The sequence below is a fragment of the Osmerus mordax genome, chromosome 15 (assembly GCF_038355195.1).
Source record: "Osmerus mordax isolate fOsmMor3 chromosome 15, fOsmMor3.pri, whole genome shotgun sequence".
Lineage (NCBI taxonomy): Eukaryota > Metazoa > Chordata > Actinopteri > Osmeriformes > Osmeridae > Osmerus > Osmerus mordax.
The window spans coordinates 16,644,997-16,672,974 of NC_090064.1; the positions used below are offsets into that span (position 1 = coordinate 16,644,997).

Sequence of the window (27,978 nt, forward strand, 5' to 3'; positions counted from 1 at the left end):
GTGCTGCTGAAGTGTCACATGGCGACTTATGTGGTCATCTGTGGGGCTCTAAAACGTGCTGTCAGTATCGTTAAGGGAAGGAACATGGGTCATTATTTATTACAAAATTTCAGAGAGACCTGTTGAATGTCTCTTGACCAAACAGCTCACCTGAGGCATGAACAATACAAGAACATGGATTCAAGTGCTGCTGACTAAGAGTTGGGGTTAAACAGACTAATAGATAGAACGGATGTCTTACTCCTACTACAAAGGAAGTTTATCATGACGTAATCTCTCCTGTCTGATAGTGTTCTTAATGCAGGCACATCAGAATTTAAGACTGCACATTGAAATCCATCGAAAAGTAAGTATGATTTATAAAAGTATATAATACATTAAGTGGTTGAAGTATTTCATGTTGATATTTTATGTCAGTTTACAGTATGGACTTTCTGTAATTAATGACGTTTTGATATACACTACCACAGTAGTAATCCAGTATTAGATGTATTTGATCAGATGTTCCAAATAGATTGTGTCATTCTATATTGGCTATATCTGATCCAAGAAATCTGTACAAGGACAAGCAGCATAGAAAGGTGCTAACTCTTTATTTAACTTAATTTGTACAAAGAAAATAAAGGGATCACTACATTATTATTGTTTCAAGAATTTGGCAAGTCCATCTTGAAGCCTCATTCTTCTTCATGTCCTTTCTGATGGAGAAGATGGAGAAGGATCCAGAAAAGAGTCAGAAAAGGTGAGGTAGAACTGCAAACAGGCTAAAATACACAATTATTTGTATATAGACCATTGGAAATCAAGAGGCTTGGATTCAATATTCTATACTTAAAACTACAAGTCAGTCAAACAAGAACTAACCTTTGATCCTACATCACGACTCTTGGTTCTCAATTTGTTGACCTGGGACTCAGCAATGTCAGCCCTCTCCTCTGCTTCATCCAGCTCATGCTGCATTTTACGGAACTTGCCCAGATTAGAGTTGGACTGTTCCTCCTGAGAAAGACATTGACAATTATTTTAGTCTCAAGCAAACTGCAATAAAAAATGCTTCTGAGATCACTTAAATCTACTCACAGCCTCCTCTGCAGTTCTCTTGTAGGACTTGACCTTCAGCTGCAGTTTGTCCACCAGGTCTTGCAGACGGCTCAAGTTCTTACGGTCCTCCTCAGTCTGGACCATGGCGAAAGGGAAACAGAATCATGTTCCATCTTGTTTCTCAAGCTCTACGCTCTGATGAAAGGACATTTTACAGATGACAGCAAGAACTACTGTATACCTGGTAGGTGAGCTCCTTGATGCGTCTCTCATATTTACGGACTCCTTTCACTGAATCACTGCTCTTCCTCTGCTCCAACTCCACCTCTGTTTCCAGCTCCCTCACCTGGAGGAAAAGGATACCAAGTTGTTGAAAGCTGTGAACCTGTTTTCCCGTTTCATAATCTTAAATCATTTGTTGGAAGGATGGAATAAGGTACCATAAGGTACCAACCAGCCTCAGACACTCACCCTGGCCTCCAGCTTCTGGACCTGCTTCTTGCCACCCTTCATGGCGATTTGCTCAGCTTCATCCAGACGGTGCTGCAGGTCCTTGATGGTCTGCTCCATGTTCTTCTTCATGCGCTCCAGGTGAGCACTGGTGTCCTGCTCCTTCTTCAGCTCCTCTGCCATCATGGCAGCATCAGTGATGGCCTTCTTGGCTTTCTCCTCAGCATTCCTGCACTCCTGCACAGCCTCCTCCACTTCATTCTGAAGCTGGGAAGTGTCACCCTCTAGCTTCTTCTTCTGGTTCAGCAGGCTGGTGTTCTATAAGAGAATATGTGTTAAGTTTTTTTTATTTAAAAAGAATGCAATAACCTGTTTTAACTGGTGTACTCCATCAACATGTTACCTGAGAGTGTAGCAGCTGAACCCTCTCACTGACATCCAGCAGTTCCTGCTCAGCCAGTTTGCGGCCTCTCTCAGTCTGCTCCACTATGGACCTCAGCTCATCCAGTTCAGCCTGCAGCAGATTGTTACGTCTCTCCACAATGGCAATGTTCTCCTTCAGATCATCATTGCTACGAAGAGCATCATCCAGCTGCAGTTGGGAGTCCTGTCGGGAAATAGAATATTTTGGTCATGTACTTGCACTTTCATTTGGTTTATTATTCTCTTGCTTTAATGAATATGTGATTGTAGTATTGACATGGTATTACTTGAACTTCCAATTTGTTGTAAGTTATGACAAATATGTATACACAGATATATATATTTCTTGGATTAACCATTTTTATGTTTAAAATAATAATACATAATGTAACCTTTAGATGTGCATGGAGGCCCTTGAGTTGCTTCTGGGCCTCGGCTGCCTGCCTATTGGCCTGGCTGAGCTGGATCTCCATCTCATTGAGGTCTCCCTCCATCTTCTTCTTCAGCCTGAGAGCCTCGTTCCTGCTGCGAGTCTCAGACTCCAGGGAACTTTGCAGGGTATCCACCACTCTCTGCTGGTTTCTCTTGGACATTTCCATCTCCTCCTCCTTTTCCACCAGTTTGCGCTCAATGTCAGCTTTGACCTGGTTGAACTCCAGCTGAGCTCTGAGAATCTTGCCTTCCTCGTGCTCCAGGGAGCCCTACAAGAACACAGCCCATAATGTGTGTCCAACAAATGCTTCTGGGAGTACTTTTTATCTTTTTAAGAATATTTTTTTGTCTCACCTCAGCTTCCTCCAGAGCAGTCTGGATCTCAGCCTTCTCCTGCTCCAGCTGTTTACGAATCTTTTCCAACTCATGGATGGTCTTTCCACCCTCACCAAGTTGCTCAGTCAGGTCAGAAATTTCCTCTGTTGACAGGAACCCATTCAGTTTAAAAGAATGTCCAATGTTGATTGACAATGTAAAGATTTATGCCAAGTTTGTTAATATTCAGACCTTGGAGGTTCTTGTTCTCCCTCTTCATGGTCTCCAGATGATCCAGAGACTCTTCATAGGAGTTCTTCAGTTTGAACAGCTCAGTGCTGAGGGATCTGGCCTCCTTCTGGGCGCTTTCCAGCTCAGTCTGGGACTCCTCATACTTCTGCTTCCACTCTGCCAGGACCTGGAAGTGACACAAGCAGCATTAACGAATGGTGCTCTGTATTTTTACCCAGATTCTCTTGAAGATCCGTCACTGTACCTTGTCAAAGTTTCTTTGCTTCTTGTCCAGAACAGCAGCAGCAGCATTGGATCTCTCCACATCCACCATGAGATCTTCAATCTCATTCTGGAGTCTGTGTTTAGTCTTATCCAGGGAGGAACATTTAGCATTGACAGCTTCCACAGCCTCTTCTGCATCTTGCAGACGCTGAGCCAGCTTCTTCCTGTTTGACAGAAAATAAACTTGTTATAATCCTAGCGCAATCATTATGACTGTATTGTGGTACATGGTAAGTATCTCCTTACTTGGCCTCTTCCAGCTCCTCGGTCCTCTGGATGGCATCAGTTTCATACTTGGTTCTCCACTGAGCCACCTCAGAGTTAGCCTTGGACATGCTGCGCTGCAGCTCAGCCTTGGCCTCCTGCTCCTCCTCATACTGCTCCCTCAGCAGCTCTGAGTCATGGCGAGCAGACTGCACTGCATGGGCTAGAGCATTCTTTGCCTGGAAAAAGGTAGACATAATATTGATGCTGGACCATGATTATTTCTGCAAGGATAATAATGCAGTTACTGTCCATACCTTGATTTCCTCCTCCAGTTGTCTTTTGAGATCCTCAATCTGCTGAACATTAGACTGTTTTCCTCTGGTCAGCTGGGAAACCAGGGAGTCCTTCTCCTCCATTTGCCTGGTAAGTTCACCTGTTATTACAAATAACATATCTGTTCTGCTGTTTTGAATACTTTTTGGGACACTTTGAAAGTCTTTTCAGTCTAAATCATATTTTCTCTATTAAACCAAAGGTATAAGCTGTGGTATATCCATTAGACTTTCATGGCTACATCTTTCATCTACAGTTTTCTTACCATTTTCAGTTTGAAGCTTTGCTCTCTGCATGGTGAAATCATTGATGGATCGTTGTCCCTCCTCAGATTTAGTCCTGTATTCAGTCATCTGGTCTTCAAGGGTTCTGCACATTTTCTCCAAGTTTGTCTGTTTAAAGAGGTATTTAATTGGACATCAGTATATGCAGTAGGCTACTTAAATACACCTGTTACTAATTCCTAACTTCTCATATTAGGACCACTCACTTTGGACTTGACAATCTGCTCCATGTTGGAGACCACATCGTCCAGCTCCAGCCTGAGCTCACTCTTCTCCTTCTCCAGCTTCTGCTTCACTCTCTGAAGGTTGTCAATCTGCTCCCCCAGGTCGGCCACACTGTCTGCATTCTTCTTCCTCAGAGTGGCAGCCGTAGCCTCATGCTGCAGAGTAGCCTCTTCAAGGTCTCTGCGCGCCTTCTGGAACTCTGCCTCCCTCTTCTTGTTCATCTCAATCTGGGCAGAAGTGGCTCCACCAGCCTCCTCCAGCCTCTCACTGATCTCCTCCAACTCTCTGGACAAGTCTGCCCTCTGCTTCTCAACCTTGGCACGGGCAGCTCTCTCAGCCTCCAGCTCTTCCTCAAGCTCCTCAATACGGGCCTACAATGTAAGGATTTCTGATGAGATCAGAGTTCAAACAGCTGGTATCCTACAAGGCAGCTTTAACCATACAGTAACTACCTGCAGCTCCTTCAGTTTCTTCTGAAGCTGTGCACTCATGGCCTGCTCATCCTCAATCTTGCTGCTGAGTTGACTTATCTCAAAGTCCTTCCTGTGGAAATTATACACATTGTAACCCTTTCTCTAACAGTAAGCATTGTAGTGATACAGTCCTTTGGGTTATAATCTCACTTCTTCAGTCTCTCCTCCATCTGCTGTTTGTCATTCTCTAGGTCCATTAGGCTCTCCTGGGTCAACTTCAGGTCTCCCTCCAGTTTCCTCTTGGCCCTCTCAAGGTCCATTCTTACCTTCTTCTCTTGCTCCAGAGAACCTTCAAGCTGGTTGATCATACAAATTGAATATCATGACAAAAACCATACACCATTGTTCTACTTGTAACTTAAAGCAACACTTGATGACTTGATTTTTTGATACTCACATCATCAACCTGCTGTTCCAGCTTGGTTTTGGCCTTGGTCAGAGAGTTGACTTTGTCTTCTTCACTCTGAAGGTCGTCCAATGTCTGCTGGTGAGCCTCCTGGAGAGCTTTCTTCTCCTTGGTCAGCTTGGCGATGATTTCATCCAGAGCTGCCATCTCCTCAGTCAGGTTTTTAACCTGAAACAAATATTGTGTAGGTATATTTTGTTCTCACCTTTACTCTGATCTCATTATCAAGTCAAGTTGGTCTTTACCTTGTTCTCCGTGGCATGCTTCTCCTTCTCCACTTTGGCCAGAGTGAGTTCCAGATCATCAATGTCTTTCTTGAGTTCTGAACACTCATCCTCCAGCTTCCTCTTCTTAGCAGTAAGCTCTGCATTCATCTCCTCCTCATCCTCCAGTCTTTCAGTCAGCTCCTTGGACTTGGCCTCAAGCTGGATCTTGCTCTTGATCAATCCCTCACACCTCTCCTCAGCATCTCCCAGACTGTCTTGTTCCTGATCAAATACAGCAAAAGGGGATGGGAGGGGATCAAATAATTACAACTTGCAATGAAAGACTTCAGTTATATCATTATAAAACTTTGTTGTGACTTTCACTCACAGTTTGGACTTGGAGGTGGAGGTCGTTCTTCTCCTGGAGAAGGGAGACCATTTTCTCTTCCAGCTCTTTCCTACGGGCTTCAGATTTAGCATAAGCTTCTTTAAGTTTTATAAACTCTTCCTTCATGTTGGCCATCTCTTTCTCAGTCTCCGCTGACTTCAACAAAGGTTTGATCTTGAAGTACATCTTCATCCAGGGCCAATTCTTGACCCCCATGAAGGCACGGATGTTCCACTGGATCACAAGCAGGGCATCTCTGCAAAGAAGTAATGTCTCTTTAACTTCTCACTTCAAATTTTTTGAATTCGAACTACAGTATGTCAATTTGTACAATACCTGCGCTCTACAATTTTCTGGAACTCATTTCTGGCTAGTACACCACGTGCTCTGGACTGGATCCCTGTGATGATGAGAGCGAGACGGTCGTCTCTCATCTCCTCAAGAACACCCAGCAGACCAGCCTTGAAGAACACCTGATAAAGATACTCAAATTATACCTGTTCATGCTGCTCATTGAAACAGGGCGTTTATGCCAGCCTCTCATTTTCAGTATATTTACCTTGGTGTGTCCTAATCTGTACTGCTCATGGTCAATGTCCAGACTACCCAGCAGTTTTTCTGCTGCCTTCTTGTTGTCCATAAACGCTCCCTCAGGGATAACATTTGGATTTAGGATGCGATATCTGTATCAAATCATAAATGTATAAAACTATTATTGAGTGCATTGATCTGTATACGTTTATACATAAAAGATTAAACATTTATGGAAAAACAGTGTTAGTCTCTAGTTTTCTTTTCCACCTTTGTTTGAAGTCACCATACTGAACCCTGTTGGGGAATCCCTTCCTGCAGATTCTGATGCCTTCCAGCACACCGTTACAGCGCAGCTGGTGCATGACCAGAGGGTTCTCCATGGCCCCAGGAGTCTTGGTCTCGTTGGGGATGAGGCAACGCACAAAGTGGGGGTGAGTAGACTTCAAGTTGGTCATGAGTTTGTTCAGGTTCTCCTGTGAATAGAAACATATTAAACAATCGTGCTATTAGTGTTTTTGTATAAGATCTAATCTATAGTAAAAACGAATTCATCATCATCACTGTAACATCTTGAACATCCACACACGAACTCACCCTGTGCAAAGCAGACACTGTCTGGAAAGAGGAGCCTTTCTTCTTCTTTCCTCCTCCAGCCTCAGCTGTCATGAATTGGAAGATAAAATACAGTATACCATATTTCTTCGAATGAACTCTGCAGCGTTTATTAAATAACGTTCATTTTTGGTGCAGCGTTTTTTCGAGGGCGGCGTTTATTCGAGGGCAGCGTTTAATTAGTAAGAGAGATTTCGTGAATTGTAGCTGCATCGCAGCCATAGACAACTTTGTTGCTGACATTGTGACAAATGAATCATGCAGCTAAAAACGCAGGTTTCATTTACTACTGCTGATCTCCTTGTCTATTCTTTGTTTGTCTATGAGTGCGGCAACTCCCATTCTCATTGGCTATCAATTAGGTGTGCGTTGGTAGTACAACTGTCTCAAATACAGGTGTTCTACATTGTGTAGAAATCTGAAACAGCATGCCTAAACATTCATACACGTTAGTTTTCAAACAGAAAGCTGTGCAGAAAGTTATGTACATGTGTAATAAATACTGGGGTTGAATTTAACCAATTAAATAACCGTTTAAGATTTTTTTGGTGCAGCGTTTATTCAAGGCCAGTGTTTATTACACAACGTTCATTTTTGGTGCGTTTTTTATTCGAGGGCTGTGTTTATTCGAAGAAATACGATATTATCATCATAATTTTTTTTTTTTTAAAGATCAGAATAATTTTTATATTTACCAGCAGCGTCGGCACTAGCATATCCAGCAAAAAGCACACCCAATAACTTCAGGCTTGATTTCTGGAAGAGTCCGACCACAGTCTCATTCAGAGGGTCCTTGTTCTTCACCAGCCAATTACCAATGTTATAGTCAACGATACCAGCATAGTGAACCAAGGAGAAATGGGCCTCTGGTCGACCTTTTATAATCCTGGGCTTCTGAAAGTTGGCAGTTTTTCCCAGGTGGTTGTCATACAGCTTGGCCTTGAATGTAGCATCACTGGCTTTGGGGAACATGCACTCCTCTTCAAGGATGGACATGATACCCATGGGCTGGTGACAGAGAAGTTAAAAGTAACAATTAGAAATGTTGCATCTTGTCATTTCATATGCGTTCACAAGAAAACTTTCATGTGATTAATTTTGGACACACAAAAAACATCTACACAGACCAACCTTTTCAATTAGTTCAATGCAGGCTGCCAAGTCCATGCCAAAGTCAATGAACTCCCAAACTATTCCTTCTTTCTTGTACTCTTCTTGCTCCAGCACAAACATGTGGTGATTGAAGAACTGCTGCAGCTTCTCATTAGTGAAGTTGATGCACAGCTGTTCAAAGGTGTTGAACTGGAGAAGAGATGTACAGGTTCAGTGTTCTTGCTGACTGCGAATCGTACTAAAGTATAAACGTTTGTAATGTGCACATTATCACTTTCCACCAAATACTCACATCAAAAATCTCAAAGCCAGCAATGTCCAGCACACCAATGTAATGCTGGCGTGCATTTTTGGTGTCCAGGGTTTGGTTGATTTTCACCACCATCCACAGGAACATCTTCTCATACACTGACTTGGACAGAGCACCAATGGAGTAGTACACCTGTAGAGAGAGGGTACAATAAATTGCATCAAACATGGATCAATATGAAAATTTGTAAAAATGGACAGAGGGATAATTTCTATGGACGTTAATCCAACTTTGTCCAAAAATACGTAATACATACATGTTTTGAAGGTCACAAGATCTGAGCGACATTATTGCTAGGCTTCTGTTGAAACTCTCTAACAATGTAACCCTCATGTGATAACTATTATCTTGAGACTAACCTGCTGGACACTTTGACCTTTGGTGACCCACTCGTTTCCTACTTTGACCCTTGGGTGGCAGAGACCCTTGATCAGGTCAGCAGAGTTCAAGCCCATCAGGTACGCCACTTTGTCGGTATCTGAAATGCAGAGGCAGGGATTTGTAAAACATAGTTTGTAGCTGGTTGGATATAGCCCCACGGTGACATTTTGGTTTTATGTAATCTTGTATTTAATTAATTAAGATCCATTGAGGTCCAAAACATTTGGAAGGTTTGATGGTGCTGATAACAGATTTCACATTTGAACACTGAAATATTTCACAATGCTTAAAGACCATGCCACGCACAAGGGATTCAAGTGGTATACAATATGACAGTTTTAATATTTGAATCATTAAAAGTTACCCTCAGTGCCATCTGCCTCTGCCTGCTCCTCCCTCTGCTTGTTCTTGAACTTCATGTTGCCATAGTGCATGATGGCACCAGTCAGCTTGTAAATGCCGTTCTTCTCCTCTTGGGTGAAGCCCAGCACATCGAAGGCTTCCTTTTGTAAAGTTGAAAATGTTTACATGACATTTTTACATATACTATTACAGTAGATTGCCCTGATTGCTATATATATGCTTCACTTACATCAGTAGCCATCAGCTCATCAGAATCATCAATAGATGTTACAGCAATCTCTCCTTGGGAGATGAAGGCGTAATCATAGGGGTTGCTGGTGATAAGCAGCATCTCTGTAAATAAGTATTTAAACTTAAATTATGTGATTGGGTTGGTTAGATCCACAGTGGTCAATGTACAAGCATTTTTAGTATAGTAAATACACTGCTGTTTATATACTGACCCAGCAGTTCTGGCTTCTTTTGAGACAGGATCTGGTAGAAGATGTGGTAGTCTCTCTCAGCCTTGAGCTGGAAAGTGACACGTGACTTCTCCAGGAGATCTGTCAAAAAGAGAAAAATACAATACATTATAAAACAATTGCTCAAATCCAGGATTTATGAGCATGATGTCATTGACTTTGATGATTTTATCAAACCAGTCATTTTGTATTATATACAGCATAATTTTGGAGACATTAGTCTTAAACTACTCACAAGTTTCAATGTCTGCGGATGAAAGCTTCCCACTCACTCCAAAATGAATTCTGATGAATTTTCCCTGTAAGTGAAGGAATTGTACACTCACTGTCAACTGGGTGATATAATCATGTAGAATATAGTGCATGTTAAACATGACTAAAGAAATCTTACGAATCTGGAGGAGTTGTCATTTCTGATGGTCTTGGCATTACCAAAAGCCTCCAGGGCAGGGTTACACTGGATGATTTGATCCTCCAGGGTGCCCTAGAATCCAATATCAAATACAATGTCAAATTATAGTGAGTTTTGATAGTATAACTGTAAATTAATATTCTCTTTGTCAGGATTACAATGTTACCTTTTTTTCCTGACTTGCGTCCTTCTTTCCACTCACAGCTGCAATGCTGGCAAAGTATTGGATGACTCTCTTGGTGTTCACAGTCTTTCCTGCACCAGATTCTCCACTGAGAAGGGATAGAAAATGCACAGTTATAATGTAACAGACATAGTGACTGAGTTCTATGGCTGGTAGGCGCGATTGTCACACATGTTGTATGACCAATTGAAAGTCCATCATGTAGGTTTTTATGCACTTACGTGATCAGGACAGACTGATTTTCCCTGTCTGTCAAGATAAAGCCAGTGTCATGTTCCACTTTCATTTGATCAATTAGCTTAATCAAATCAAATACCAATATGTATCTCAATATGTTTTACCTGACAGCATGTACTGGTAGGCATTGTCAGAGATGGAGAAGATGTGAGGAGGAGCTTCACTCCTCTTCTTGCCTCTGTAAGCATTGACAACTGACTGATCGTACACTGGCAGCCACTTGTAGGGGTTGACAGTCACACAGAACAGTCCTGAGTAGGTCTGTGGGGGAGGAGAGTATTTTTACTTCTTTAATGATCATATTCTACTCAGTAGGAACCTATTTGTACGTTGTGTTACTCACGTAGATCATCCAGGCTGCATAACGCTCTTTGAGGTTAAACAGCACAGCAGGCTCGTGCAGGAAGGTGAACATCGCCATGTCCTCAATTTTATCAAACTTTGGCGGGTTCTGGGGATGGATGTCATCCTCCTTATGAGTTGTTGTCTGGAAATGGATAGAGTGCAGACTGTAAATTACTTTACTGTTTGTGACCTTTTGCATTATTAGAAAATACCATAGACTTGATTTACTGTTTACCATATACAGTATAAACAGTTTTACAATCAGCTATTTTTATTTATTAATAATTGTGCGTACCTTCCCAAACTCAGTTTCAACTGTGACTTTGTCCCCATCTCTACTGCTTATTAGTGCCTTGACGTACTCAACCTCTGGGTCAGGCACAAAGCAGTTCTTCTTCATGTCAAAAGGACGAGTCTGGGCCTCCAGACGTTCCTTGTCTGACTTCCTCAGAAAAGAAGCTGCTGCCCCAAACTCTGCCATCAAGGCGTCCCCCATCCTGAGATCTGCGAGATCATGGGTAATAAAAAACATTCTATTTCGTTGAAATGATGTACGCTTTGTTTAATCAACTTAACATACAGGTTACATTTACCACCATGTACAGTAACTAGTAGAAGTAGGCAGTTAAAATGTGTGTTACCTAAACAAGACCAATGTTAAAATCCACTTACCTCTCGAAATCCCAACCCAAAAGGAGCTCAGACAATGTTTCAATTGTGTACTGTCAAACTTTGAAGTCTAACTACATAGCAGTTTGTATTTTACTACAATGTTGGTACTCTAGGTATTGCTATGTAGTTATATGGTAGTTAATGAAACCTCAATGTAAAGGGCTACCGGACAGTCCCACACAGGTTTACTGTATGAAATGATCTGCATAGTAAAGCAAAGTCACTGAAGCTAGACAACAAAAGTTCAGTATTACTCTTGCGAGATGCGTTTGTCAATTTGTTTTACGTGTACAGTCTATGACATTTTAAGATTTCCTATTTTCAACATGTTGGCCACATGATGGCAGCAACCATTGTTTTTTCATTATGCATCGAAATGGCCAATTCATACAATGAAATGTGTTATAAATACAGTGACGATAACTCACAACACTGTACATGATTTATGTTTAAGACTATCGTCACATCACACTGTACAATTTTCCATTTCCATTGAAACAGTTCTTACCTGATGTTGGTTAGGCTTGGATGAGTTTGAACAAATGTTGTAGCTGAGAATGAAATGGATGTAAAGAACAATCAAACTATTCAGCAGCTCAGAATTGTTTTAGATGCATCTATATCCTCTGATATTATGTTAAAGACAAATATTGGTTCCTACAGGAAGACAAGGATCCTTCCTTCCTCTTATGTTCTTACCTTCAGGTTGCCTATGGTATGTCTCCTCTCCTCCCCTGCATGACAGTTTATAAAGGGTATTGTTCAGCCCTACATGGACAGAGATCATGGGCTAGATAAACCAAATGCAAATATTTCTTTATTTGGGGTAGAGGTGTGCTCCCATAGACCTATGAGGCTCATTGTTCCAAGAGGCTATCATAGGGGCCAGGGGGAGGAGTGACCTGAGGGCTTTGAGAGCATCATCCTTTGCTGTAGCTCCTAATTTGACATCAGAAAACTTCATGATGGTAATGACAAACTTCAGAGCTGACTGCCCATCCTTTTTAGTTTTTTGTGTACAAAATAGCTAGAATCTAATAATTCCGTTCAATGTTCTGACCATTTTCTCACATTGACAATGTAAGAGGTAAAAAATAATTATGCTTTACGTAAACTTACAGCATTTTGTTTGCATATATGGTGCGGACAACTGCAGATTTCCTTTTATGAAGTCAAGGTCAGTCACTGAGGGTCTATTATCATGCTTGACGTAGCATCGTTTTCTTTCCTTTATCACTGAGACAAAGCCAAGGCATGTGGAATTTCTTGTCCATGAGTCATTTTAACATACTTGAAAGCCCAATCTTGAACCTCTGATTTTCTAACAGATTAGTTGTGACAGCTGTTGCTTGTTTACAAAGGTCTCACTGCTCATGAAGAAATTAATTTTAGCTGCACATGGACAAACACATGTCAACCCTCTCAAGTAACCTGTGGCCGTTTTAGCCTTATACTGTATATCCTTATCCATTGTACGGCACAAAAGTCAATTATTGTAATCCTAATGAATGTTAGATTAACGGAGCATATTTATGAATAAACTACTGGGCAGTAGATAAATTTGGGGTAACGTTGTCTCAATAAATAAAACCGTAGCAAAGGTTAAAATAATTTTCATCAATCGAAATGGTTGGACCACTGTACATCTTGTTAAATACAGTACTGGATACGGTGTTGGGTGCGGAACCACTTTGGTCTTGAGTTTTCTAGTCTCAAGTTACAAAGGTCAAGAAAATGGGCAATTTATTTATCTTGGAAATTGTCGTCATCTACACTGTGATAACGTTAGAGACATTTTTGCAGGAGAAAGTGTTACCTCTCTCAAGACCTTTGCATAGCAAACAGAAGTCTTCTCAACTCTCATAAATTCACACCTCAGGCTCCGGAATTAGCCTCCAGAACTGAATGTTACACAGGAGGAAGTGGAGGAGAGAGGAAGTGGAGGAGGGACTGTTGAGGTAATTCTCAGCTGCCTTGTTTCTATATTTTGTTTTTGTGATTGCAATTATTTGTGAAATAGGGGTCACAGTTTACTCTAAAGTGACAATAATTAATAAAAATAACATTAGTTATATACTGTAGGAACTGCGATTTTCTTTTGCTTACAGACAGGGGTTTTACTCTGTCAATGAATGAATGTGGCAGCACCACTGAGAAAACAATGTCAGAATTGCCTCCTTGGGACCACAAAGGAAACATATCACTGCATATTGCTCTCCAATAATATCTGCTGTTTGTCCTTTGACAAGGCACAGCTGAATTAAGGACTGCTCATTTGAATCAAAAAGTGAGTATGATTATTTTATATCAATCAATTTATAAAGGCACTGAATTTCTTAAAGGTTTTTTAGTATTAAGCCTCAGAATATAAGGATATTATTGTTACATTAAGGTTGTGACAGTTATACCTGGTGAGAGTAAAAAATTCTTATTAAGAGGGATCACAACAGAAATTCTTGTGTCAACCTTTCCCAAAACATTACATTTCTTAATTGGTGATTCAAATGTATATAAAACTGTTACAATACAGTTTAATAATTAACCTACCATATTTATTACATTTACATTTAGTCATTTAGCAGACGCTCTTATCCAGAGCGACTTACAGTAAGTACAGGGACATTCCCCCGAGGCAAGTAGGGTGAAGTGCCTTGCCCAAGGACACAACGTCAGTTAGCATGACCGGGAATCGAACTGGCAACCTTCGGATTACTAGCCCGATTCCCTCACCGCTCAGCCACCTGATTTATTAAATTACATATCCAAACCAAGTGTGATTCTATCCTTTTAATAAAGTCAAATGTGTGATGAAGAATCATTCTAACGCAGATACAGCTAGATATGGTCACTCGATAAATGATGAGAAGTAATTCTATGCCTCAAGAGGGGAAGGGTTTGAGGTCAGTTGGTTTGATAAAGGCCCTATAAAGCAATCCGGCTGTCCACTTATATCTACTAAATATTAAATACCTGTCTATTAAGGGAAGAGTGGCACACAAGGTAGAGTTTGAAACACTTCACTCTTTATTCTTTATAGATAGTTACTTGGAAGAATGAAGCGAAAACTACATTCCTACGATACCATCATTTTGAGATGCAGAGGTCCATCGGAGCTTCACTCTTCATCATGTCCTTTCTGAAGACGGATCAATATTAGTAGATAGTAAAGGTAATTAGAGATTCATTGTAACTGATTTGAAGGAAATTGGATCCCACAAAGACGACCAGAAAATGCAGACTTTATTATTCTGATTTAAAAAAAACTAACCTTTGATCCTGCATCACGACTCTTGGTTCTCAATTTGTTGACCTGGGACTCAGCAATGTCAGCCCTCTCCTCTGCTTCATCCAGCTCATGCTGCAGTTTACGGAACTTGCCCAGATTAGAGTTGGACTGTTCCTCCTGAGAAAGACAATGAGAATAATTTTAGTCCCTCAAGCAAACTGAAATCAGAAATGCTTCTGAGATCACTATTTCTACTCACAGCCTCCTCTGCAGTTCTCTTGAAGGACTTGACCTTCAGCTGCAGTTTGTCCACCAGGTCTTGCAGACGGCTCAAGTTCTTACGGTCCTCCTCAGTCTGGACCATGACGAAAGGGAAACAGAATCATGTTCCATCTTGTTTCTCAAGCTCTACGCTCTGATGAAAGGACATTTTACAGATGACAGCAAGAACTACTGTATACCTGGTAGGTGAGCTCCTTGATGCGTCTCTCATATTTACGGACTCCTTTCACTGAATCACTGCTCTTCCTCTGCTCCAACTCCACCTCTGTCTCCAGCTCCCTCACCTGGAGGAAAAGGATACCAAGTTGTTGACAGCTGTGAACCTGTTTTCCCTCAGGATAACGTTTCATGATCTTAAATCATTTGTTGGAAGGATGGAATAAGGTACCATAAGGTACCAACCAGCCTCAGACACTCACCCTGGCCTCCAGCTTCTGGACCTGCTTCTTGCCACCCTTCATGGCGATTTGCTCAGCTTCATCCAGACGGTGCTGCAGGTCCTTGATGGTCTGCTCCATGTTCTTCTTCATGCGCTCCAGGTGAGCACTGGTGTCCTGCTCCATCTTCAGCTCCTCTGCCATCATGGCAGCATCAGTGATGGCCTTCTTGGCTTTCTCCTCAGCATTCCTGCACTCCTGCACAGCCTCCTCCACTTCATTCTGAAGCTGGGAAGTGTCACCCTCTAGCTTCTTCTTCTGGTTCAGCAGGCTGGTGTTCTAGACATGTAACAGCACAGAATTACTATAGCTCAATAAATATATTTTCACCATACCTTTGACGTAAAAAAAAAAAAGTGTTTAACTGGTGTACTCCATCAACATGTTACCTGAGAGTGTAGCAGCTGAACCCTCTCACTGACATCCAGCAGTTCCTGCTCAGCCAGTTTGCGGCCTCTCTCAGTCTGCTCCACCATGGACCTCAGCTCATCCAGTTCAGCCTGCAGCAGATTGTTACGTCTCTCCACAATGGCAATGTTCTCCTTCAGATCATCATTGCCACGAAGAGCATCATCCAGCTGCAGTTGGGAGTCCTGTCGGGAAATAGAATATTTTGGTCATGTACTTGCACTTTCATTTGGTTTATTATTCTCTTGCTTTAATGGACCAATACCTCACGCCACAAAAACAGTTTCTTCCCTTCCGCTGTTGGCCTCTTCAACAAGGCCAAGGGACCACACTGACTCAAATGACTTATTGCTTAAAACACACTGCTTTTGCACTGCACCACAACATGGTATCTTGTACATTTGTATTTTTTGTAATATTTGTATTTTTGTATTTTTATATTGTAATTTACGGCAACTTATATTTATCCCACTTAGTACTGCTAGTTTATGTACCCTTAGTATAGTTAGTCCACATATTTAAATTTTAGGTATATGTTTATTGTATGCACCTTCCTGCCAAAGCAAATTCCTTGTCTGTGCAAACTTTCATGGCGAATAAATCCCTTTCTGATTCTGATTCTGATTCTGATGAATATTTGATTGTAGTATTGACATGGTATTACTTGAACTTCCAATTTGTTCTAAGTTATGACAAATATGTATACACAGATATATATATTTCTTGGATTAACCATTTTTATGTTTAAAATAATAATACATAATGTAACCTTTAGATGTGCATGGAGGCCCTTGAGTTGCTTCTGGGCCTCTGCTGCCTGCCTATTGGCCTGGCTGAGCTGGATCTCCATCTCATTGAGGTCTCCCTCCATCTTCTTCTTCAGCCTGAGAGCCTCGTTCCTGCTGCGAGTCTCAGACTCCAGGGAACTTTGCAGGGTATCCACCACTCTCTGCTGGTTTCTCTTGGCCATTTCCATCTCCTCATCTTTCTCAACCAGTTTGCGCTCAATGTCAGCTTTGACCTGGTTGAACTCTAGCTGAGCTCTGAGAATCTTGCCTTCCTCGTGCTCCAGGGAGCCCTACAAGAACACAGCCCACAATGTGTGTCCAGCAAATGCTTCTGGGAGTACTTTTTATTATTTTAAAAGATTTGTTGTCTCACCTCAGCTTCCTCCAGAGCAGTCTGGATCTCAGCCTTCTCCTGCTCCAGCTGTTTACGAACCTTCTCCAACTCATGGATGTTCTTTCCACCCTCACCAAGTTGCTCAGTCAGGTCAGAAATTTCCTCTGTTGACAGGAATCCATTCAGTTTAAAAGAATGTCCAATGTTGATTGACAATGTACAGAATTATGCCAAGTTTGTAAATATTCAGACCTTGGAGGTTCTTGTTCTCCCTCTTCATGGTCTCCAGATGATCCAGAGACTCTTCATAGGAGTTTTTCAGTTTGAACAGCTCAGTGCTGAGGGATCTGGCCTCCTTCTGGGCGCTTTCCAGCTCAGTCTGGGACTCCTCATACTTCTGCTTCCACTCTGCCAGGACCTGGAGGTGACACAAGCAGCATTAACGAATGGTGCTCTGTATTTCTACCCAGATTCTCTTGAAGATCCGTCACTGTACCTTGTCAAAGTTTCTTTGCTTCTTGTCCAGAACAGCAGCAGCAGCATTGGATCTCTCCACATCCACCATGAGATCTTCAATCTCATTCTGGAGTCTGTGTTTAGTCTTATCCAGGGAGGAACATTTAGCATTGACAGCTTCCACAGCCTCTTCTGCATCTTGCAGACGCTGAGCCAGCTTCTTCCTGTTTGACAGAAAATAAACTTGTTATAATCCTAGCGCAATCATTATGACTGTATTGTGGTACATGGTAAGTATCTCCTTACTTGGCCTCTTCCAGCTCCTCGGTCCTCTGGATGGCATCAGTTTCATACTTGGTTCTCCACTGAGCCACCTCAGAGTTAGCTTTGGACATGCTGCGCTGCAGCTCAGCCTTGGCCTCCTGCTCCTCCTCATACTGCTCCCTCAGCAGCTCTGAGTCATGGCGAGCAGACTGCACTGCATGGGCTAGAGCATTCTTTGCCTGGAAAAAGGTAGACATAATATTGATGCTGGCCCATGATTATTTCTGCTAGAATGATAATGCAGTTACTGTCCATACCTTGACTTCCTCCTCCAGTTGTCTTTTGAGATCCTCAATCTGCTGAACATTAGACTGTTTTCCTCTCGTAAGTTGGGAAACCAGGGAGTCCTTCTCCTCCATTTGCCTGGTAAGTTCACCTGTTATTACAAATAACATATCTGTTATGCTGTTTTGAATACTCTTTGGGACACTTTGAAAGTCTTTTCAGTCTAAATCATATTTTCTCTATTAAACCAAAGGTTTAAGCTGTGGTGTATCCATTAGACTTTCATGGCTACATCTTTCATCTACAGTTTTCTTACCATTTTCAGTTTGAAGCTTTGCTTTCTGCATGGTGAAATCATTGATGGATCGTTGTCCCTCCTCAGATTTAGTCCTGTATTCAGTCATCTGGTCTTCAAGGGTTCTGCACATTTTCTCCAAGTTTGTCTGTTTAAAGAGGTATTTAATTGGACATCAGTATATGCAGTAGGCTACTTAAATACACCTGTTACTAATTCCTTACTTCTCATATTAGGACCACTCACTTTGGACTTGACAATCTGCTCCATGTTGGAGACCACATCGTCCAGCTCCAGCCTGAGCTCACTCTTCTCCTTCTCCAGCTTCTGCTTCACTCTCTGAAGGTTGTCAATCTGCTCCCCCAGGTCGGCCACACTGTCTGCATTCTTCTTCCTCAGAGTGGCAGCTGTAGCCTCATGCTGCAGAGTAGCCTCTTCAAGGTCTCTGCGCACCTTCTGGAACTCTGCCTCCCTCTTCTTGTTCATCTCAATCTGGGCAGCAGTGGCTCCACCAGCCTCCTCCAGCCTCTCACTAATCTCCTCCAACTCTCTGGACAAGTCTGCCCTCTGCTTCTCAACCTTGGCACGGGCAGCTCTCTCAGCCTCCAGCTCTTCCTCAAGCTCCTCAATACGGGCCTACAATGTAAGGATTTCTGATGAGATCAGAGTTCAAACAGCTGGTATCCTACAAGGCAGCTTTAACCATACAGTGCTATTGACTAACCTGCAGCTCCTTCAGTTTCTTCTGAAGCTGTGCACCCATGGCCTGCTCATCCTCAATCTTGCTGTTGAGTTGACTTATCTCAAAGTCTTTCCTGTGGAAATTATACACATTGTAACCCTTTCGCTAAAAGTAAGCATTGTGGTGATACAGTCCTTTGAGTTCATAATATTACTTCTTCAGTCTCTCCTCCATCTGCTGTTTGTCGTTCTCCAGGTCCATTAGGCTCTCCTGGGTCAACTTCAGGTCTCCCTCCAGCTTCCTCTTGGCTCTCTCAAGGTCCATTCTTACCTTCTTCTCTTGCTCCAGAGAACCTTCAAGCTGGTTGATCATACAAGTAGAATATCATGACGAAAATCATACACCATTGTTCTACTTGTAACTTAATTTGTTGATACTCACATCATCAACCTGCTGTTCCAGCTTGGTTTTGGCCTTGGTCAGAGAGTTGACTTTGTCTTCTTCACTCTGAAGGTCGTCCAGTGTCTGCTGGTGAGCCTCCTGGAGAGCTTTCTTCTCCTTGGTCAGCTTGGCGATGATTTCATCCAGAGCTGCCATCTCCTCAGTCAGGTTTTTAACCTGAAGTCATATATTGTAGGTATATTTTGTTCTCACATTTACTTTGATCTCATTCACAAGTCAAGTTGGTCTTTACCTTGTTCTCCGTGGCATGCTTCTCCTTCTCCACTTTGGCCAGAGTGAGTTCCAGATCATCAATGTCTTTCTTGAGTTCTGAACACTCATCCTCCAGCTTCCTCTTCTTAGCAGTAAGCTCTGCATTCATCTCCTCCTCATCCTCCAGTCTTTCAGTCAGCTCCTTGGATTTGGCCTCAAGCTGGATCTTGCTCTTGATCAATCCCTCACACCTCTCTTCAGCATCACTAAGATTATCTTGTTCCTGATCAAATACAGCAAAAAGTGTATAAGGGACAACAATGTGTAAACACAATGTACTTAAATGAATATATTCAAATTTATTCTGAACTCTAGATTGCGCTATTGCTTTTTTTGTTGTTGAAATACAGCTCACAGTTTGGACTTGGAGGTGGAGGTCGTTCTTCTCCTGGAGAAGGGAGACCATTTTCTCTTCCAGCTCTTTCCTACGGGCTTCAGATTTAGCATAAGCTTCTTTAAGTTTTATAAACTCTTCCTTCATGTTGGCCATCTCTTTCTCAGTCTCGGCTGACTTCAACAGAGGTTTGATCTTGAAGTACATCTTCATCCAGGGCCAATTCTTGACCCCCATGAAGGCACGGATGTTCCACTGGATCACAAGCAGGGCATCTCTGCAAAGTACAACATCATATTCAGAACTCACTTGTAAACTTGTTCAGTTAATTTTAGCAATGTCTGTCCGTACCTGCGATCCACAATTTTCTGGAATTCAACTCTGGCAAGTAGACCACGTGAATGGGCCTGGATCCCTGTGATGATGAGGGCGAGACGGTCGTCTCTCATCTCCTCAAGTGTACCCAGGAGACCAGCCTTGAAGAACACCTGATAAAAAAATATATATATATTTTGACAACTTTAATTTCTCCTCCCTCAAAGAAACAATACTTTGCAACATTGTATTTGTACATGATTTACCTTAGTGTGTCCTAATTTGTACTGGGTATGGTCAATGTCCAGAGAGCCTAGCAATTTTTCTGCTGCTTTCTTGTTGTCAATGAATTGTCCCTCAGGGATAGCATTTGGGTTAAGGATGCGGTATCTGAATTGAAAAGAGCATCACAAAAATATCAAACTTTATTGTTGTTTGTCGTATTTAAACTGAGCAATGTTATTGTACACTTGGCTAATCTGTTTTTTCACCTTTGTTTAAAGTCACCATACAGAATCCTGTTGGGGAATCCCTTCCTGCAGATTCTGATGCCTTCCAGCACACCGTTACAGCGCAGCTGGTGCATGACCAGAGGGTTCTCCATGGCCCCAGGAGTCTTGGTCTCGTTGGGGATGAGGCAACGCACAAAGTGGGGGTGAGTAGACCTCAAGTTGGTCATGAGTTTGTTCAGGTTCTCCTGTAAATGCGTCAACAGGTAAATTTGTTTGAGATTGAAACAATGTTACCCAGTATATTGGGTGTCACTGTGCTGCATCAGTGTAATCAAATCAAACTCTTACTGACCCTGTGCAATGCAGACACAGTCTGGAAGGAAGAGCCTTTCTTCTTTTTTCCTCCACCAGACTCTGCCACGGCTTCATGGCAAAATGAATCACGTTTTGGATGAAACTCATGTTTAAATACTTAAAGACTAATCTTTACATACTCTCCATAAACAAACCTGAATCGGCTCCAGCATAACCAGCAAAGAGGACAGCAAGTAACTTCATTGTTGACTTCTGGAAGAGTCCGACCACAGTCTCATTCAGAGGATCCTTGTTCTTCACCAGCCAGTTACCAATGTTGTAGTCAACTATGCCAGCATAGTGAACCAGGGAGAAATGGGCCTCTGGTCGACCTTTTATCATCCTGGGCTTCTGGAAGTTGGCAGTTTTTCCCAGGTGGTTGTCATACAGCTTGGCCTTGAATGTAGCATCACTGGCTTTGGGGAACATGCACTCCTCTTCAAGGATGGACATGATACCCATGGGCTAGAAAGTAAGACAAAACTTTGTAAATAAAATGGGAAAAAAAGTTTGCATTATAATTACAAGGCAAATTGTAATTGTGAATTGCTTACTTTTTCAATTAGCTCAATGCATGCCTGCAAGTCCATGCCAAAGTCGATAAATGTCCATTCTATTCCTTCTTTCTTGTACTCTTCTTGCTCCAGCACAAACATGTGGTGATTGAAGAACTGCTGCAACTTCTCATTAGTGAAGTTGATGCACAGCTGTTCAAAGGTGTTGAACTGGAAAAGAGATTTACAGGTTCAGTGTGATCGCTGAGAGCAAAATAGATTGCCAGACAGTAAGATAGATATGGACAGATAAAGGTTCTTAAAGTTCAACGTAATCCCTTTCCACCAAATACTCACATCAAAGATTTCAAAGCCAGCAATATCCAGCACACCAATGAAATGCTGACGAGCATTCTTGGTGTCCAGAGATTGGTTGATTCTCACCACCATCCACAGGAACATCTTCTCGTACACTGACTTGGACAGTGCACCAACAGAGTAGTATACCTGCAGAGATGGATGGATTAGAAAAACATTATGAAACGTCAGCAAACGTTCTTTTTCAGAATTGATAGTTTTAGTTAAAAAAGTATAATTATTCACTGTAGCACATCATTAAAGCTTTATTGGACGTCATGTATGGCATGAGGTCTTAAAAAAGCTCATGGAGGTATATTCTCTGACAATCACCTGCTGGACATTCTGACCTTTGGTGACCCACTCGTTTCCTACTTTGACCCTTGGGTGGCAGAGACCCTTGATCAGGTCAGCAGAGTTCAAGCCCATCAGGTACGCCACTTTGTCAGCATCTGGAAATGTTTATGTTGACACTCCTTTTAGGATTTTTCATAGACAAAAATACAATGATGCTACAGACAAACTGTCTAGTACGTGTTCCCACCCTCAGTGCCATCTGCCTCTGCCTGCTCCTCCCTCTGCTTGTTCTTGAACTTCATGTTGCCATAGTGCATGATGGCACCAGTCAGCTTGTAAATGCCGTTCTTCTCCTCTTGTGTGAAGCCAAGCACATCAAAGGCTTCCTAGTACACAATAGTACACAGTGTATACACTCCAATGATGGTCAAATACTAACCACAGATAAACATGTTTGCTGTGTAAATGTTTCACTAACATCAGTAGCCATGAGCTCATCACCATCATCAATGGAAGTTACAGCAATCTCTCCTTGGGAGATGAAGGCGTAATCATAGGGGTTGCTGGTGATAAGCAGCATCTCTGTAAATAAGTATTTAAACTTAAATTATGTGATTGGGTTGTTTAAATCCACAGTAGTCGATGCATAAGCATTTTTGGTATATTAAATACACTGCTGTTTATATACTGACCCAGCAGTTCTGGCTTCTTCTGAGACAGGATCTGGTAGAAGATGTGGTAGTCTCTCTCAGCCTTGAGCTGGAAAGTGACACGTGACTTCTCCAGAAGATCTGTCAAAAAGAGAAAAATACAATAAAAAACATTTACTCAAATCCAGGATTTATGAGCAGTATGTCATTGGCTTTGATGATTTTGTCATTTTGTATTAAATACAGCATCATTTTGGAGACATTAGTCGTAAACGACTCACAAGTTTCAATGTCTGCGGATGAAAGCTTCCCACTCACTCCAAAATGAATTCTGATGAATTTTCCCTGTAAGTGAAGGAATTGTACACTCACTGTCAACTGGGTGAGATAAACATGGTGATGATGTTAAACATGAATTTATAAATCTTACAAATCTGGAGGAGTTGTCATTTCTGATGGTCTTGGCATTACCAAAAGCCTCCAGGGCAGGGTTACACTGGATGATTTGATCCTCCAGGGTACCCTAGAATCCAATATTTACACAATGTCAAACTATAGTAAGTATTGCTAATATAACTGTAAATTAGTATTCTCTTTGTCAGGATTACAATGTTACCTTTTTTTCCTGACTTGCGTCCTTCTTTCCACTCACAGCTGCAATGCTGGCAAAGTACTGGATGACTCTCTTTGTGTTCACAGTCTTTCCTGCACCAGATTCTCCACTGAGAAGGGATAGAAAATGCACAGTGTGAAAGAGCCAGAGACATACCTATTGTATGGCCAAGTTAAGTCATGTAGGCTTTTATGCACTTACGTGATCAGGACAGACTGATTTTCCCGGTCTTTCAAGAAAAAGGCACATTTCCACATTAATTTGATCAATTTGGCTTCATCAGTACAAATGTATTAAAAGACCATGTTGTGTTTTACCTGACAGCATGTACTGGTAGGCATTGTCAGAGATGGAGAAGATGTGAGGAGGAGCTTCACTCCTCTTCTTGCCTCTGTAAGCATTGACAACTGACTGATCGTACACTGGCAGCCACTTGTAGGGGTTGACAGTCACACAGAACAGTCCTGAGTAGGTCTGTGGGGGAGGAGAGTAGTTTTACTTCTTTAATGATCATATTCTACTCAGTAGGAACCTATTTGTACGTTGTGTTACTCACGTAGATCATCCAGGCTGCATAACGCTCTTTGAGGTTAAACAGCACAGCAGGCTCGTGCAGGAAGGTGAACATCGCCATGTCCTCAATTTTATCAAACTTTGGCGGGTTCTGGGGATGGACGTCAACTTCCTTCACTGTTACTGTCTGAAAAATAGAATAGACGAATTGTTTACAGAGTTAAATATCTTAAATGGCAAAAACAACAATCAAATCAACCATCTTGAATTTTAATCCTACATGCAATTTTTTGCACAAATTTCTGTAATGTACGTACCTTCCCAAACTCAGTTTCAGCTGTGACTTTGTCCCCATCTCTACTGGTAATTGAAGCCTTGACGTACTCAACCTCTGGGTCAGGCACAAAGCACTCCTTCTTCATGTCAAAAGGACGAGTCTGGGCCTCCAGACGTTCCTTGTCTGACTTCCGCAGAAAAGAAGCTGCTGTCCCAAACTCTGCCATCAAGGCGTCCCCCATCCTGAGATCTGTTGGGGGAAAAAAGATCAATAGCATCAATAACTTGGATATAAAAACGTGTTCATGTAGTTCACTGGTAATGTTAGAAATGTTCACATCCTCCATTCAGTTATAATATAAATCGTATCATGCTGCATGTCTTCTATTTATATTCCAAGATTAGAATAACCTGACAGTAGAATAACCTGATAGTAGAATAACATGACCATAATGGAGTAAACTTTGTTAACCCTGGTGTAATCCCTCTCTATATTCTCACCTCAGAAAACCTTTAGGTTCTATAAATAAAACCTTTGCTGCTGCCTGTTTTCTATATTACAGAGGTTACTGAGTGTACCAAGGCTCTGTGCAGTATATAATAGGTTCATATAAATCAATCAAAATAACCTTGACTAGCAAAGGAGGGAGAGCACCCTGATGAAGACATAGCACCTTTAGGGGGCACTGCAAAAAACATAGTTTGGATACATATTTATAATATTTGTGCTCTTACCTTAACCGCCGCTGAGTTGAGTTTGGAGAAAGGGTGTCTGCTGAGAAAATAGTAGACAAACACCTATAATACACTGAACAGCTGTTTTCTATTTGTTGATATTCATCCAAGCACAGATAACATAACAGCTTTCCTTTTCTCTCATACCTTTTGATTTGTTCTGTCTTGTTCCCCTCCAGACATGAAGGCGTCTTTATAAAGGGGCTTGTTACCCTCTATAAGGAAAACAAGCCATGAAATAAATTATTACTAAATGAAAAACATCTGTATTTGGCTATAGAGGAGTGTACTTCAGATACCTATAAGGCCTCAGTGGCTGTAGAGGAGGGGAGAGGAGAGTCGGGCAGCCGGCCATGATTTAACTCTTTAGTTTCTTTGGAGGAGTTTGTTGACGGCAAATAAAATGCAGATATATCTATGATATTCTTCCACATACTTTTGTGTATTTTTTCATCAAAAGGAGATTGTTTTGTTTATTTGCATTTCATTAAGAAGATCATGGAAAAACAAGTGTTCAAGTTCATCAAAGTTTACCAAAGTGTTTGTTTTTATGCTGTTGTGGGGGTTAGTTAATGATGGGGTCTTATTTGTTAACATGAGAATGTTCGTAAATTTATATTAGTGAATGCACTTAAATTGCAGGTACATTCGGTCATAGATAGTGTCTAAGGCCATCAATTTCCGTTAACGAGGCTTGTTGCATGATTTAAACAACTGCAGCTGTCTTTTATTGTTTTTCAAGGCAAGGTCAGCGTCCTGTTCCATTGCAACAAAAGTGTGGCAGCTATTGTAAGAAGAACATTATCTTGCCCACATGGTGTTGCTTTCTTCCTTTTTATCCATTGGTACAAAAATAGACCTGTGAAATTGTTACTAGATGCAATCAAGTCTGCCTGAGCACTAGTTCAGTCTGTATGTTCTGCAGCACACACCTTATACTAGCCTAACAGGAGCACTGGAGTGTGACAGGGATGTGTCCCAACAGAAACACACCCAAACCTTCTTAACCGTAACATTCCATTCCATAGGCTATCAAATACTTTTCATACTTTCATCAAATCAGATTTCTTTCAGTGTATTCAATGTGAATTAACTGACTAATATGCCTGAATCATGTCTCTAACCGTGTCCTTCAGACAGCATAGAGCTGAGGGAGCTGTCTTGTTAGGTTGCTGGCAAGGAAAGGATTGTCATTGGAGCCAAAGACCATTGGTCTTGTTTTTGTGAAGGTATCAGACCTGTCAGTGTATTACTGTGCACAAGTGTGAGGCTGTGTAGAAGGTGATGATGTGGTGGCAGTCGCTGCTGAAGAGTGATACCCTGTGTTAAGACTTCAAGGGGCAGAAATGAGACCTCTTGACTTTCACAACTTCACACCTTGGTTTATTGCTGGAACCCTTGAGGTTCCTTGATTAACTTTTATTGCTTAACATACCACTCCATATGTTAACAATGTAAATATTGGTATGCTGTCAGTAAGCTGTACAGCCACTCAGGTGAAAAAGATTGTAAAACAAACAAGGTTATACTTCATAGTACGCTGGGAGATTGTATTTCTTGAATATAGTGTTGAGATGAACACTATGGCTCTACTATATTCGTGAAATATAATTGGAAAATATGTGTTCTTTGTGTCTTGGGTCGACCTTGACCCCCCCCCCCCCCCCCTCAATGAAGCACCTTACTAAGTGTCAACATCTGAGCCGTCTATTCCCAGCACAACCTTTCTTTATACCCCTCATTCCCAGCTGTCCAGTCTCCACGTGTTAGCAGCGACGTGGCACTGAACACAATGCAACTGGCATGTTAAGACTGTAAGACCACAGGGAAGTGGACTCCTCTTTGTCTTTGCCAATATCATTCTCCATCAAGGTCGGATGCTATATTTATGCATCTGTCCTCCACAAGCAGTGTGAACTGAACTGGAATTTAAAGTTTAGTCAATGTTTCTTTTTGACTAATACTTTTTACTAAATGGTTTTATCTTAACTCAAATAATTGATGATTGATTTTATATTTACTGTCCCTGTTGCAGCTGTCAGACTTCAGGTGAGGGAATATTTATCACCATGTGTCAGTGAGGTAAAAGGACCTTCTTGGACAACTAAGTCACTCACTCATTCCTCTCCCATGTGACTTGCAGATTCTGATTCTGGAATGTGGAGACAGTGAATTACTCTCTGTCAGGCATAATGGTCACAGCCCACCAGAGTCCAAGTCAAGGTATGAGGTTTTCTTAGCTCTAATTACTTTTTGTCTCATATTTGAATGTCTCGTATTTTTAGCATCTTTGGCTTAGCTTAAATGTTAATACAGTATCTTTATTATATCAAACCTAATATAGATATATATTAGTTTTTTTCTTTATTTGATTATAGATAATCTGTAACAATAATGCTACCTGAAATGACAACATTCAAATACTGTCCATAAATATGTTTTCACATTTATGTCATAGCTGAACTGGGAAACTTTTTGTTCTTGTTGTTTCTTGAAATAATAGTATTATACCTCTAAATGGAATCGCTTGGTCAGACACAGAAGTCATTGGATGGAGCCATGTGATACTCTGAACTACACTGCACAGACAGAGGGTTTGACTTTAATATCATTTTGATGATTTATATGATATCTGTATGTATACATGAATGTCTAAGTGGATTGCTGAATAACAATGTTATAATTGTTTTCTGTATATGTGTACCAGTCCATGATTCTGCTCATATGTTTGATTGTTAGTGTGTGCCTTTAGCGCTAACAATCAAAACAGCACTTTGTAACAATGGTTCCAGGACTGTATAACCTGCACAAAAGCTGTATTACTGTACCTCACTGTATCAGTAATAGACCAGTAAGGCCCTCTTTTTATGTGTGTGTTTTTATGTTGGTTATATTACAGGATATTGTGTTTTTTCTATGATGATCATTAGTTTACTTTTTGTTTTCAGTCTAAAGAAAGTTTAGACCGATGTCAGCTTTATTAATTAACTTTTTTTTACCTTTTCTGTAGTACTCTTTAAAGATTGATCATAACATGGCCTGTAATAAAAATATCACACCTTATTCTATGGATGGTATTTTATTGTTGTGACCG

General features: G+C 41.3%; 2 protein-coding genes and 1 long non-coding RNA gene across 8 annotated transcripts; 1 reads left to right on the top strand and 2 right to left on the bottom strand.

Annotated features, from left to right (window-relative positions):
- Window positions 1-258: 258 nt before the first annotated feature.
- LOC136957368 (uncharacterized) lies at window positions 259-27,918 on the top strand. 6 transcript variants are annotated; one of them, XR_010878297.1, is made up of 5 exons: window positions 259-346; window positions 6,552-6,664; window positions 20,647-20,798; window positions 27,028-27,107; window positions 27,388-27,918. It is a non-coding gene; the product is annotated as an uncharacterized lncRNA (long non-coding RNA). The 6 variants fall into 6 exon arrangements; XR_010878298.1 differs by lacking the exon at window positions 259-346 and adding an exon at window positions 631-742; XR_010878295.1 differs by lacking the exon at window positions 259-346 and adding an exon at window positions 3,472-3,807.
- Window positions 577-11,155, bottom strand: LOC136957363 (myosin-7-like). The gene is made up of 37 exons (XM_067251246.1): window positions 10,947-11,155; window positions 10,650-10,793; window positions 10,411-10,567; window positions 10,291-10,318; window positions 10,052-10,157; window positions 9,865-9,957; window positions 9,709-9,772; window positions 9,456-9,554; window positions 9,242-9,345; window positions 9,014-9,152; window positions 8,628-8,746; window positions 8,251-8,400; window positions 7,977-8,147; window positions 7,541-7,853; window positions 6,828-6,892; window positions 6,501-6,706; window positions 6,259-6,382; window positions 6,036-6,172; window positions 5,700-5,955; window positions 5,351-5,593; window positions 5,097-5,273; window positions 4,850-4,995; window positions 4,679-4,769; window positions 4,208-4,597; window positions 3,983-4,109; window positions 3,699-3,817; window positions 3,424-3,620; window positions 3,158-3,341; window positions 2,914-3,079; window positions 2,701-2,825; window positions 2,307-2,615; window positions 1,895-2,098; window positions 1,513-1,809; window positions 1,283-1,387; window positions 1,081-1,176; window positions 865-999; window positions 577-698 (listed from the first exon to the last, which is right to left on the bottom strand). The coding sequence occupies exons 1-37, from the start codon at window positions 11,145-11,147 to the stop codon at window positions 678-680; spliced, it is 5,808 nt and encodes a 1,935-aa protein (XP_067107347.1). The 5' UTR covers window positions 11,148-11,155; the 3' UTR covers window positions 577-677.
- Window positions 14,325-24,391, bottom strand: LOC136957366 (myosin-7-like). The gene is made up of 37 exons (XM_067251249.1): window positions 24,191-24,391; window positions 23,917-24,060; window positions 23,678-23,834; window positions 23,562-23,589; window positions 23,364-23,469; window positions 23,178-23,270; window positions 23,029-23,092; window positions 22,790-22,888; window positions 22,576-22,679; window positions 22,345-22,483; window positions 22,134-22,252; window positions 21,801-21,950; window positions 21,504-21,674; window positions 21,105-21,414; window positions 20,948-21,018; window positions 20,635-20,840; window positions 20,410-20,533; window positions 20,180-20,316; window positions 19,850-20,105; window positions 19,475-19,717; window positions 19,222-19,398; window positions 18,995-19,140; window positions 18,823-18,913; window positions 18,345-18,734; window positions 18,120-18,246; window positions 17,836-17,954; window positions 17,561-17,757; window positions 17,295-17,478; window positions 17,051-17,216; window positions 16,838-16,962; window positions 16,446-16,754; window positions 15,658-15,861; window positions 15,251-15,547; window positions 15,011-15,115; window positions 14,809-14,904; window positions 14,592-14,726; window positions 14,325-14,459 (listed from the first exon to the last, which is right to left on the bottom strand). The coding sequence occupies exons 1-37, from the start codon at window positions 24,389-24,391 to the stop codon at window positions 14,439-14,441; spliced, it is 5,811 nt and encodes a 1,936-aa protein (XP_067107350.1). The 3' UTR covers window positions 14,325-14,438.
- Window positions 27,919-27,978: the final 60 nt, after the last annotated feature.